The sequence below is a fragment of the Hoplias malabaricus genome, chromosome 16 (genome assembly GCF_029633855.1).
Source record: "Hoplias malabaricus isolate fHopMal1 chromosome 16, fHopMal1.hap1, whole genome shotgun sequence".
In the NCBI taxonomy this organism is placed as follows: Eukaryota; Metazoa; Chordata; class Actinopteri; order Characiformes; family Erythrinidae; genus Hoplias; species Hoplias malabaricus.
In genome coordinates this window covers 5,850,565-5,863,536 of record NC_089815.1, presented here as the reverse complement: position 1 = coordinate 5,863,536, position 12,972 = coordinate 5,850,565, and the positions used below count along the sequence as shown (strand labels likewise).

Here is a 12,972-nt window from a genome sequence, read left to right as displayed (position 1 = left end):
TGAGTGAGTGAGTGAGTAAGTGAGTGAGTGAGTAAGTGAGTGAGTGAGTGAGTGAGTGAGTAAGTGAGTGAGTGAGTGAGTAAGTGAGTGAGTAAGTGAGTGAGTGAGTGAGTAAATGAGTGAGTGAGTGAGTAAATGAGTGAGTGAGTGAGTGAGTGAGTAAATGAGTGAGTGAGTGAGTGAGTAAATGAGTGAGTAAGTGAGTGAGTAAGTAAGTGAGTGAGTGAGTGAGTGAGTAAGTGAGTGAGTGAGTGAGTGAGTGAGTAAATGAGTGAGTGAGTGAGTAAGTGAGTGAGTGAGTGAGTGAGTGAGTAAGTGAGTGAGTGAGTGAGTGAGTAAATGAGTGAGTGAGTGAGTAAGTGAGTGAGTAAGTGAGTGAGTAAGTGAGTGAGTGAGTAAATGAGTGAGTGAGTGAGTAAGTGAGTGAGTGAGTGAGTGAGTGAGTAAGTGAGTGAGTGAGTGAGTGAGTGAGTGAGTAAATGAGTGAGTGAGTGAGTAAGTGAGTGAGTAAGTGAGTGAGTAAGTGAGTGAGTGAGTAAATGAGTGAGTGAGTGAGTGAGTGAGTGAGTAAATGAGTGAGTGAGTGAGTAAATGAGTGAGTGAGTGAGTGAGTGAGTGAGTGAGTGAGTGAGTGAGTAAATGAGTGAGTGAGTGAGTAAATGAGTGAGTGAGTAAGTGAGTGAGTGAGTGAGTGAGTGAGTGAGTGAGTGAGTAAGTGAGTGAGTGAGTAAATGAGTGAGTGAGTGAGTAAGTGAGTGAGTGAGTGAGTGAGTGAGTAAATGTGTAATGAAATGAGTGAGTAAATGAATCATTGAATAAGTGACAAGCCATGAGTGCTTTGCATCTAAAAATGTAAAACATACCCAGGCCCTCTGTCTCCTCAAAGGTTTTCTTCACAGTTTCACAAGTGGATCCATTACCACTGCACACTCCACACCGGTCCTCAACTGCATTCGAGTCAATCTCATAATCACAGCCAATATTCTACAACACACAGGTCACACACAACATGCAATATTCGTAAATAGGTTATAAGCAATGCTTTAAACCTCTAGAGTCTGGCACATTAAGAATTCACCTCAACTCTCCCCAGTGCACAGCGTCCACCAGCAGCCAACCTGAGGCAACAAACACACCCAGGACATAGCGCAAGTCCATCACAGGACTCACACATCACAGTCACACACATAACCCCACCTGTGGACAATGTTCAGACAGCCAAGCCTCCTACCAACATGTGTTTTTGAACTGAAGGAAACCAGAGCACCCCAAGAAAACCCACGCAGACCCAGGGAACACACCACTCTCCACACAGACAGTGACCTGAGGCAAGGGTCACACTCAAGACCCAAGATTCTGAAGCTGTGTGGTGAACTGTGTGTTGCTCTACTGTGATGCCTGAAGTCAACAATTAACATATCACAGAACAGTACCGTACTGACCTAAAAATGTACGTTTTTTGCTGCAGATCTATTGCATATTCTCTGAGATCAAAAGTCAGTCATGATTTGATTCGCATGACTGGAGTGCCTCTGATAGCCAGCACTGGGGTCATAAAGCACTGTTTGAATAAAAGCTTTAGAACTCAAAAAGCCTGTATCCAGAAAAAAAAAGAAAAAAAGAAAGCAAGTATTAATGGCAAAAACCTTGAGTGCCTGTATATGGAAATGGAATTCAGTTTGGGCCGAGTCCTTCAGAGCGCATGTGTTCTCTTATGTATAAATGCATTGCCTCCTCCTCTGTATCACTCTTATAATGCAGCCAATTTGTCACCGAGGAGACTCTCAGCAGAATGTGATACAAATGCAGGCCATTCCAGAAAAATAACATGTGGGCCTGCAACCTGAGTAAACAGCTGAACCCATGCTATAGCCAAGCTCACATCCAACACAAACAGGCTCCAACACTGACTGTTGGCTGTGCTTGATTTAGAACTGAGGCAAAATCCTCTGGGACAGATTTCTACTAAGGGTGTGAAGTTGTTACTGGGTAAACCTACGTGACCCCGTACGACAGAGTGTTTTTGACAGTTAAAAATACATATTTTAAGGAGCTAAAACTTCTAATCACCAACATCATCAGCCAAAATACATTCACAACTCTACTTCCTTCTTATTTTTTTTGTCATTTTATACATTGCCAGTTCTATTCAGTACATTAAATAAATATTAATATTATTGCTAAGCTCATGTTTTTAGTCACCTTCAGCTAAGTAAAGCTAGAACTCTGCAGCAGTGGTGGATTTAGACTGCGTACACATTTTCCTACAAACAGAACCATGTGCATGTGGATGGGTTGGCTCAGGTCATGCATGGACTGGACAGTGACTTCACCCCAGACTGAAAAACACCTGGAGGAGTAGAACCAAAGCAGACAGTATTGTGAAAGGCAGCCTGCTGAGATTTTAAAAGCCAGTTGAGAAGCTATTTCTCAACAGCTATTTCTTGCACTTGCTGGCCCCTTGTAATCTTTTCTTGTATGCTGTGACTGCAATTACTCCCATCCACTCTTCTACCAGAGACTGTAGAGAGAGACTCTGCGGGAGGGATGAGGTGGTCAGAAATATCACTGACCTTACAGATGCCGTTAATGCACATGTCTCGGCTCTGGCTGCCCTCGTAGCAACGCGTCCCGTCTATTACAGCGTCCACCATTTTCTCAGAGAAATGCTCGTTTATCGGGCGGCAGTGCAGCTCACAGGGGTTGACTGAAAAGTAGAACGCATTTCTGTTATTCTGAGCTAGTATTCGAAAAGACTCTACAATAAAAGTGAATCTACAATAGTCGTTATCTGTATCAGTACAATCGTTTACCATCTCATATCCTGCCCTGATAAAATATCACCTTTCTAGGCCTGTTTAAAGATGCTTACGTTGGTTATTGACGTTCACCCATTTGTAGAACTTGCCCTTGTAAGGCACAGTGTTGAACTTGGTGCACTGGATTAGTCTGAAGCTGGGCTGGTCTGGAGGACAAGGCTCACGTTTACAGATTTTGTGCCTGAGGCGCTCCCCGAGGCAGTATTTCCCTCCATTCCTCGGCCTGGAAGAGAGAAAAACAGAAATCACTGTGTTTCTGTATTTTAAAGCAGAGAAAGACGTGACAGGAAGGGTGAGCTTTTGAAAACAGGAGCTTGTTCCAGAATCCTAACCAAGGAACCGAGAATGCAATCAATATTTGGCTGGTTACAGCCATCACTGAATGAGGTAATCTTCCACAGAGGCGCTAACACTATGATAACAACCAAATTTTTTCCTATTTTTAATCTTGGACTTTGTTTCTGAGCCATGATTTAACACAAAGGTGAAACTCAAAAAAGGAGCACAGATACAGATGCACATATATTTTATCTATCAGTATCTCACAGGACATTTCTTGGGGTGGATTTGGACCTACGTTCCATAAACACGGTGGTCTTAAAGATCCGTGGGGCAGATAGTCCATTGTTGTTGTGTTTTTTTTACTAGGCCTCTTGACCACTATGCATCCTTTCAGACCCATAACTCAAACAGTTCCTGGAATTTGAAATGATTGTTCTTAATGGTTGTTTTGGCTGGAAATTAAATATAAGAACTGCATTGTCTGTTTTTTTTCACAGTACCCTTTGTGCAGTGTGCCTGCACATTCATATTACCAACCTCAAAAACATGTTGTTTCAGTTAGAGCCAGCCTGCAAGGCTATGCTTACTGTAACCTATAGATAGCAGCGGTGACCTAAATATTTGGCATCAGTGTGAGTCTTCAGGGCTATTTATCATTGTGGGAGATTATGGAGAAATGGGAAGACAAATTTGTTAAATATATTTGGCTTTGTGTATTTTGGCAATCCATTCTTCAGGCCATAATTACCACACATTAACACTCACAAACCCCCACCTGGAATCATTGGGCACAAGGCGGGAATACACCCTGGAGGGGGCGCCAGTCCTACACAGGGCAACACACACACAGTCACTCACACACTTTTGAGTCGCCAATCCACCTACCAACGTGTGTTTTTGGACTGTGGGAGGAAACCGGAGCACCCGGAGGAAACCCACGCAGACACAGGGAGAACACACCACACTCCTCACAAACAGTCACCCGGAGGAAACCCACGCAGACACAGGGAGAACACACCAACTCCTCACAGACAGTCACCCAGAGGAAACCCACGCAGACACAGGGAGAACACACCAACTCCTCACAGACAGTCACCTGGAGCGGGACTCGAACCCACAACCTCCAGGCCCCTGGAGCTGTGTGACGCTACCCAGTGCGCCACCGTGCTGCCCAATAATGTATTATTCTGAATTTATTTGTACATTATTTGTACAATATTAAATGTATGAAATATTACTTAAATATTATTTTTCCCCAACAGTTTGTAAGTGGCAATGTAATTATAAATTCTTTTCAAACCTTAATTAGGAGCAAACAGTTACTGAACATGAATAAATTAATTAATTAATTAATGACCAGTGATATTAACTAGAAAGTTAAAAATGGCATATTTTGCTTTCAGATTGACTTTATGATGGGCTATCTTACAACTAAATGATTCTTAAATTAGTATTTCAGCATGACCACTAACCACTTTGAGCTATTTCCTAAAGGTTTCATGGGGACAAAACAAGGCCTTTCATAAAGTGTTGGTCCCCATTGTCCCCAGTCTAAACGCTAATCCCAAAAGCAAGTTTATGTGTCCATAACATGTCCTGTGAATGAGTGCTTTAGTGAAGCGTTGTAAATCAGAGTGGCTCACTTACACTGGACTGTTACAGTCTCTCTGGGCATTCTGCACTCCTGCACCACATGTCCTGGTGCACACTGACCACTCACTCCATGGCCCCCAACCACCTTCTACTTTCTCCGGTGGATACCCTGCTGTCACACACTGACCGTCCAAACACCACTGACAACACAAAGGAAAGAAAAGGTCAAATCTATACAACAAGATCAGAGTGAAAAACGAAGGAGAGTCTGCCTGCTTTACCTTTCCCTCGCCGCACTTGGTGCCGTCTACTGCTCCATCCAACCTTGAGTGGCAGGTGGAATCCACAGTGCACCACAATGTACTGCAGACATTCTAAATGAATCAGAAATATATATAAATGGTAGTTCCTGTAGCAAGCGAAAATGGGTTTAATGTCATCACACTCAATGGTAATAGAGCACCATACAATACCTTTGGAATGGACTTTTATGACCCAGAACATGCCACATCAGTACTTGACAACACTAATGCTCTCATTCATGAATTAAAAATCACTCACTCCCTCACTCATGTACATACTCACTCACCTTTAGGAAATGTTCCACAAGGGGGCGATATTCAGTGCGTATGGCACAATGTGTTCTCGTTTCAAATTATCCAGCCCTACTCTAGTGACCTGTACCAGGTCCTCGACTGTCTTTGCCCGTTATCCCAACTCAGAAAGCTCTGTGCTTATGATGTAGGACGACTTTTGATATTTTCTTAAATGTCTGTAGGACAACAGGGCTTTTTCCTCAACACTCACCAGATGCCACCTTATCACAAAGCATTACTGCAACCAAACAATTTCCTCCAGGGTCAATCCTTTGAGCCCAAGCTCTGATAAGAGAGATGGGGTCAGGAAAATCTGGGGAAGGAGGACAGAAGAGATAAAAATCCTTCTGCTGTCTGTCTGTGACATTTTGGACAGTGATTGGAGGACACACATTATATGCCAAGAGAATAATCAGCAAGGGCCATCGTGCTGTCACAAAAGCTGCCATGGGTTTCATCTCACTTTTCCCTAATGACGAATGGCACCATCGTAAACAACAACTGAGATATGATGACATACTGTTTGCTGTTGTGTAACCAGCAAGAAGCCCCAGATGTTTGCAATTCTCCAACCAGCATGAAGACCCAGTACACAGTGCCTGGGAATATTTCCACATTATTAAACCTAATCTGTGTTACACATGTCACATCATCGATCAAACATTTGCTTAATTTCCCTTTACTCACATGCTACACTTTCAGAAAATCTGTCACAATGGTGGTACCCTCAAGGTTAAAAATTCAGTACCTGTAGGGAACATAATTGTACTTTATTCTATTATAAAGGTTGTTGGTTTGAATCCCACGACCAGCAGAAAAATTGTCCTCCTCCCTCAACCCATGGCTCTGAGGTGCTTTAGTGACAAATAATGCACCTGTACCATAATTCTGTTTCTGAGAGTGTGGTATAGATTGAATAAACAATAAGCATTGGACATTGGATGCTAATTCTTAAATTAGGGGCTAATATCTGGCCTTTCAGGAGGCCTCTAGCAATGCCACAGCCTCTCATCTTCACCCAGTACGATGCTAGTCAACACAGGTGTTTTTTAGCTGATGTAACAGAATTGGCAAAACATGTTGAAGTTTTCCAGTGATGCCTTCTTTTTTTGCCTTCACTCAGCACAATAAATACTAGTCTTCGGGCGGCACGGTGGCTTAGTGGTTAGCACGTTCGCCTCCCAGCGCTGGGATCTTGGGTTCAAGTCCCCTCTGGGTGGCGTTTCCATGTTCTCACCGTGTCTGCGTGGGTTTCCTTCGGGGGCTTCGGGTTCCTCCCACAGTCCAAAAAACATAGAGGGTAGGTGAATTGGCTTCTTTAATAACTGTCCTGGTGTGTGAGAGACTGAGTGTGTATGTGCATGAATGTCTATATGTGTGTGAGCCCAGATATGGATTGGCGCTCTGTCCTGGGTGAAATCCTAGTGCTCGATGCAGTCCTCCAGGTGGACGGTTGTTCCTGGTCGAGAGTATGCTGTGCGCGTTTGGCTGCCACTTCTCACCAGTGTGTGTGTTGAGCGTTCTGAGCAGTGTGGATTGTAAAGCGTCCTTGGGTGTCTAGAAAGGCGCTATATAAGTGTAATGATACATACATAGTCTGTACAAGTGTCTGTTAGTCAATCTAACAATTTGGCAGGTAGTGTTCTCCTCCAAGTGTGTTTAAGCTCTCTAAAGACATGTTTGTGGCAGTTTGAAATGATACAGTGGTGCATCAGAGTGAGCAAAACGGGGCCCTTAAAACCCCAGCTTATATATAACTAAGCTGCAATGTGATATATGCTTAGCTGATGTATTTTGGATAAACGCTGGGAAATAGTTGGTATCAGTAAATGGAAGCAGAGACTTCCTGTGAGGCAGAAAAGACGTGTGTGGTCCAGTCCCCTTTGTATTCCTGCTAACCCTGAGACTTGCCAAATCTTCCTCCTTCAAATCGCTGAAAAAAAAAGGGCTGCCCTATTCCCTCCTCATTAGTACAGTGAGTAAGAGCTGAAACCAGGGCAGGGGGGAACGGTGGCTTATTCACTGGATCTCTGCTTAATGACTGAAACCCAGGGCTCTGCAAGCAGCAGGACGTCCTAATTCATCTCAAACTCCCTCAGGTCCTCGTCACCCTTGTCCAGCATTAACTAAAAGTGCGTTTTGTTCACTCGCAGTTTTCAGGGTAAACAGAGTCAATGCAGTGCCAGTGGGTGATAAACGACCGCACGTTGGGTCACCTTTGTTGTGTTGGATTTCCTCTTGAGCACACAAAGAAAAACTCCATCTTCCTAGATTGACTTTGCAGAACGGGCTATTCAAACAAATCACTCCATTAGTGTCACCCACTTGCGCATTGTGGCTACTCACATTCTGTCAAAATGTGTTACTGTGAAGGTGCCTAAAAAAAACAAAGCCTGTGGGGCTGTGTAATGGGATATGAGTCAGTGACTTGAAAGACATCACCTGCCTCTGTGTATAAACACAGCCGTTGACTGACAGATCGCAGTGTGATTTCCTTCTCTTCATTTTTGGAACAGTTTTTTCCCTGTTTGCTGCTAATTAAAGCCCATTAACTCTGCAGTGGGTCCATCTGTTTTCCATGAAAACCAGAGTTATTCCTTTAAACACTTTCAGGACTGTTGCACCCCACAAGTGTGAATCTCTTACCTGACTGATTAAGTTAGAAATATTTATTATTTATATATATATATATAAAACCCCATTAAAGGTGCATTTTATGTGGTTTTATTATTTAATTATGTATGTAGTACACATTAAGTGTAAACAAAACAGTGGAACAAGTGCAGAGAGGGTTTTTGGATTTAGTCACATAAAGATTAGTGACATCACATACTGATATTGAATGATTAGTTCTGGGTGAGAAAACAGAATCTATAATTTGGAAGCATTAAAAATGCTTACACAATATTGTTCATTCATTCATTCATTATCTGTAACCCTTATCCAATTCAGGGTCGCGGTGGGTCCAGAGCCTACCTGGAATCATTGGGCGCAAGGCAGGAATACACCCTGGAGGGGGCGCCAGTCCTTCACAGGGCAACACAGACACACAGATACACACACACTCACACCTACGGACACTTTTGAGTTGCCAATCCACCTACCAACGTGTGTTTTTGGACTGTGGGAGGAAACCCAAGCACCTGGAGGAAACCCCACGCGGACACAGGGAAAACACACCAACTCCTCACAGACAGTCACCCGGAGCGGGAATTGAACCCACAACATCCAGGTCCCTGGAGCTGTGTGACTGCGACACTACCTGCTGCACCACCGTGCCGCCCACAATATTGTTCAATATCACGGTAAGATCATGTAAATAATAATGAAGAAACCATTTTCATTTTAGGCACTGAAACCATATCCACTGCCTACAGTGACTAGAGGAATTTTTTGTGCAGCAGCAGATACTGGTTTTCGGTCTGTGTTATGTATCAGAACAGTACGGGGGCAGTGTGAGGAACATGTGGGAGTGAGGAGTGTAATGGTGCGGATGTCTTACGTCCACGTCGTCACACAGCAGGGAGCTGGAGCCGTACTGGAGCTGGCACTGGTGGGCAGCACTGTACAGCACGCCGGGCAGCACCAAGTGACTGGAGAGCTCGTTCCTGCTGGGAGGGTCGTCCAGACACCAGCCCCAACCTCGGCTGTCAAACACACACACACACACACATTAAAAGGAAACACACATACATTTTTTTTTTCTTCAGAGGTCTCCCTACAGTTTGAGAGTGTATTTCATTTTAACAGCTCTGTTCTGAAATCAAGAGTTGAGTTTGGGGGATATCTACCCTCTCTCAATAGTTACATAGTGCAGTTTAGCCCAGAGTAGCAATAACAGAGTCTCTTTTTTTCCTATTGTAGGTAAATGGAGCATCACAGTGATTTTGAAGCTGCAATTTTGAGGCAAAAAATACTATATAATGTTCCTTTAAGTAGAGGCTTGGACAAAAAAATGAACATCTCCATCTGCAGATCAATGTATCCCTGTACACCAATGCACTTTTATAATCGAAGAAAGAAGACATGAACACATGGTTCTGAGGTTGTGGGAGCCAAGCCAAAGCCTTGCTCTGAATATATTTGGACAGAATCAAAGCCAGCTATAATGTAACAGAGGGGAAGAGAGGCCACAGGGTATAATTGCTGCTCTTTCTTCAAGAGGAGATCTTGACTCAAGATTAAGAACCTGGTTCCAAATTACATAAGCCAGCCCCAATTAATCAGGCGAGACCTTAAAGCCATCACGATCCATTCCCCCCAGCAAGCTTTAAAGCTCTCTCTTCAGACTAATTAAATCGACTTAGACTTGCATCCATTTTCATTAAGGATTTTTATAAATCCTTATATTTATAAAATGATATTTTGGAAGGGCAAAATAAGCCACATTGAAATCACCACCTTGTTTCTACACTCACTGCTCATTTCATCAGGCTCCATTATAAAATGGGTGCTCCGGTTTCCTCCCACAGTCCAAAAACACACGTTGGTAGGTGGATTGGCGACTCAAAAGTGTCCGTAGGTGTGAGTGTGTGAGTGAATGTATGTGTGTGTGTGTGTGTGTTGCGCTGTGAAGGACTGGCGCCCCCTCCAGGGTGTATTCCCGCCTTGCGCCCAATGATTCCAGGTAGGCTCTGGACCCACCGCGACCCTGAACTGGATAAGCGCTTACTGATAATGAATGAATGAATGAATGAATGTTGCTTTCACCCTGTCCTTCAATGATCAAGACACCCCCGGGTCCACAACAGGGCAGAACTTACAAGAGACTGGAGTCAAAGGGGATCTCTATGGTAAGTGTGGCTGATAAACTGGACCCTCTGAATGTAGAAACAAGGAATGTAGAAAAGTATGGTTAATTTTTTTCATATTCCATGTGGTGAATTCAGTTAAACAGAGGTGCAACAGAGGTGGAAACAGATGTTCTGAATGCACATTAGCTTTTGGAACTACTGAAGCGTTTTGTCTGGAGTGACGCACAATATTGTGGCTGCTCTCCATCAAATCCTCACATAAATATTCCAACAACTAGTCTAAGTCTTCCTGTCAGAAGATTATATTGGAATAAGAAGCCAGGACAAAAACCCATAAATCCCTTTCATTGCAGTAGAAATGTTTGAATTCTGAGACTGTAGCAGGTTCTTTGGTTGCATTTAAGAATTTCTTGCTACTGAGCATGGCCAAGGTACCAGCAGCTTCGAGAAAACACAGCCTTAAAGACTATTCTTTAGAGCACACAGCAAAGAGAACAAGGAGTGAAGAGTTCACTTGAAATTCTCTGAAAAAACACCTGGAAATCCACTAAGAAGGAAGGTCAACTGTGAGCTCTGATCATCTGGAAAAGCCATACTGAGATCAGAGGCAGAGCAAAAATCCCCAGCTTTTTTACATCACACTCTCATATCAGACCTTCATAACCACTTCTTATACAATCTTAAGATTTATGGAATATATTCTCCATTTTGTTATGACAGCAATACAATACACTTCTCTGAGGAGATCAGTAAACATCTAAACATTTCTACCATCCTCCAGAAGTTACATAGTGCAGTTTCTGCAGGGCTGAGCCTGGAGTAGAATTTCGCCTAGCTTACAAAATGTTTGGAAATTGTGTTTATATTACATTGGTAATACATTTATGAATGTCAGGGAGTGTCTCTGATATATTTGAACATATTTGATGATAGATGAAGAGGAATGTCATCAAACCTCAGCATGTTTCAGAGGCAAAACGTCACAATCCTTCAACTGAAATGAGTTCTCTATATGATACAGTCTATTGCGTTCAATGCTAGTAGCTTCTGGCTGCCAGTGTTGTTCTTATCCCTGTCTCTGCTCAGAGTTACAGGTCACTCCCATTATCTTCTCAGCTCCACAGCAGTGAGAAGCTGTGTCTGGACATATGCCATCTGTCTGCAATTCATCACAAGCCCAGAGTGTCCAGCCTCATCTCACCATTTCATGCAACACATTCCACCTCTGAGAAATGCCAGCGTGTACAGTAACCAAAGTGCAAACGAGTGAGCTACAAAGGCACATTGTGCTCATGCTGTTCTTTCTGCTGGAGAGTGGGGGGAGGAGTGAAGGCTTCATCAGATATCCTGCTGCACAGGGGAGGAAGTGGACCCATTCCAGTCTACTGCAGAAGCCTTCAGACTGGGCCGACCACTGGGGGATATACCAAAGCTAGGGGAATCTTCGCTTACTAAAACTGCAGCGACAATGCGATAAACAGCTTATAATCAGCCATAACTAATACATAACTCTTCCCATGGTCAGTTTCAGCTGGGAACTGGGTCAGTGTTTATGGAGGTGTTTAAGTGATTATCAAGTAGTTGACCTCTTTTTCAGGATCTTGGACTTTTAAGTTATTCTCTAATGAGAATGAAGAACGAATAAAATTTTGATAACTTCAACAGGAAAGTAAATCAAATCGGTGCCAAGTGTTAGCTAAAGGCACAGAGGGGTTGTGTTCTCTGGTATGACTGAGCTCTATTTTGTACCTTTAGGATAAAGTGGAGTGGTGTTTGTGAGCAAGAACTAGACATCCATCGTCTAAAGCTCACCTGCTTCGATGCCATCAAATCCCCACAGAAATGTTCCATCCAGGTAACCTTTAATTCTAAAGAAATTGCTTCAAATCACCCTTGGTTTCTGCATGGTCATTCATTATGATGGGCTCCATTATTAATGGGAAACGGCAATGAGAATTTGTGAATTTAGGGCTTCTCAATATAAGTGGACTAACATTTTGTGTTTATGAAAACAATGTGGAATAACTTACTCACATATATTTGCCTTGGAAATTCATAGCACACGCCCATACACTCCCTGTACCTCATGAGGGTTGGCCATTTCTAAGACAAGCATTAATTAACTAAAGTCAATTCAACACTGCCAATCTGTAACCTTCATCACAGCTACATAAACAATGAGCTCAGTTACTTTCACAGTGAACTCCTTCTCCACAGAGAGCACCACAACACAGAGCCCCAATCCTGCTTCAGACAGGGGCCATAGAGACCTCCAGTCAGGTGCTAATGCTTCTGTCATTTCATATCCTTCAGTGTAAATACTAAGCTGCGAAAACATTTACATAGTTACTTAAGAAAACAGATGATACATTTACATTTAATTTGGCAAAGAAAATTAGAAAATGTAAAACAACAAACAACATTCATCTCATTAAAGTTTACATAAATATACCATCGTCCATGCACTCGTTTAAATATAAAATAAATAAACAGAATTTCTCCATTTGTTTCAGTGAACCACAAGTAAGATGCAGTATTTATTAGAATCATCAACACAATCATATTCTGACTCTATTGGAAATTATATACTGTTCATAAAGCGTGATGCATTTACATTTTAAATTTCAAATATATCCATTTATTTTGTAACATATTACTTACAAACTATAGTTTATACGTTTAAAGCACCATAGCAAATTACTTATAAACATAATCTGGATGCATACATTTATATAAATATTGGTGGCGCAGCAGGTAGTGTCGCAGTCACACAGCTCCAGGGACCTGGAGGTTGTGGGTTTGATTCCCGCTCCGGGTGACTGTCTGTGAGGAGTGTGGTGTGTTCTCTCTGTGTCTGCGTGGGTTTCCTCCGGGTGACTGTCTGTGAGGAGTGTGGTGTGTTCTCCCTGTGTCTGTGTGGGTTTCCTC

General features: G+C 42.8%; 1 protein-coding gene across 1 annotated transcript in view; it reads right to left on the bottom strand.

The window, feature by feature from the left end:
- Nucleotides 1-12,972, bottom strand: part of LOC136672128 (A disintegrin and metalloproteinase with thrombospondin motifs 7) — a 65,405-nt gene that overhangs the window by 38,030 nt on the left and 14,403 nt on the right. The window contains exons 9-14 of the mRNA XM_066648082.1: nucleotides 8,793-8,937; nucleotides 4,976-5,068; nucleotides 4,749-4,894; nucleotides 2,873-3,042; nucleotides 2,574-2,707; nucleotides 864-984 (exon numbers count right to left, since the gene is read on the bottom strand). Coding sequence (XP_066504179.1) covers nucleotides 864-984; nucleotides 2,574-2,707; nucleotides 2,873-3,042; nucleotides 4,749-4,894; nucleotides 4,976-5,068; nucleotides 8,793-8,937 — 809 coding nt within the window. The remainder of the gene's footprint in view (nucleotides 1-863; nucleotides 985-2,573; nucleotides 2,708-2,872; nucleotides 3,043-4,748; nucleotides 4,895-4,975; nucleotides 5,069-8,792; nucleotides 8,938-12,972) is intronic.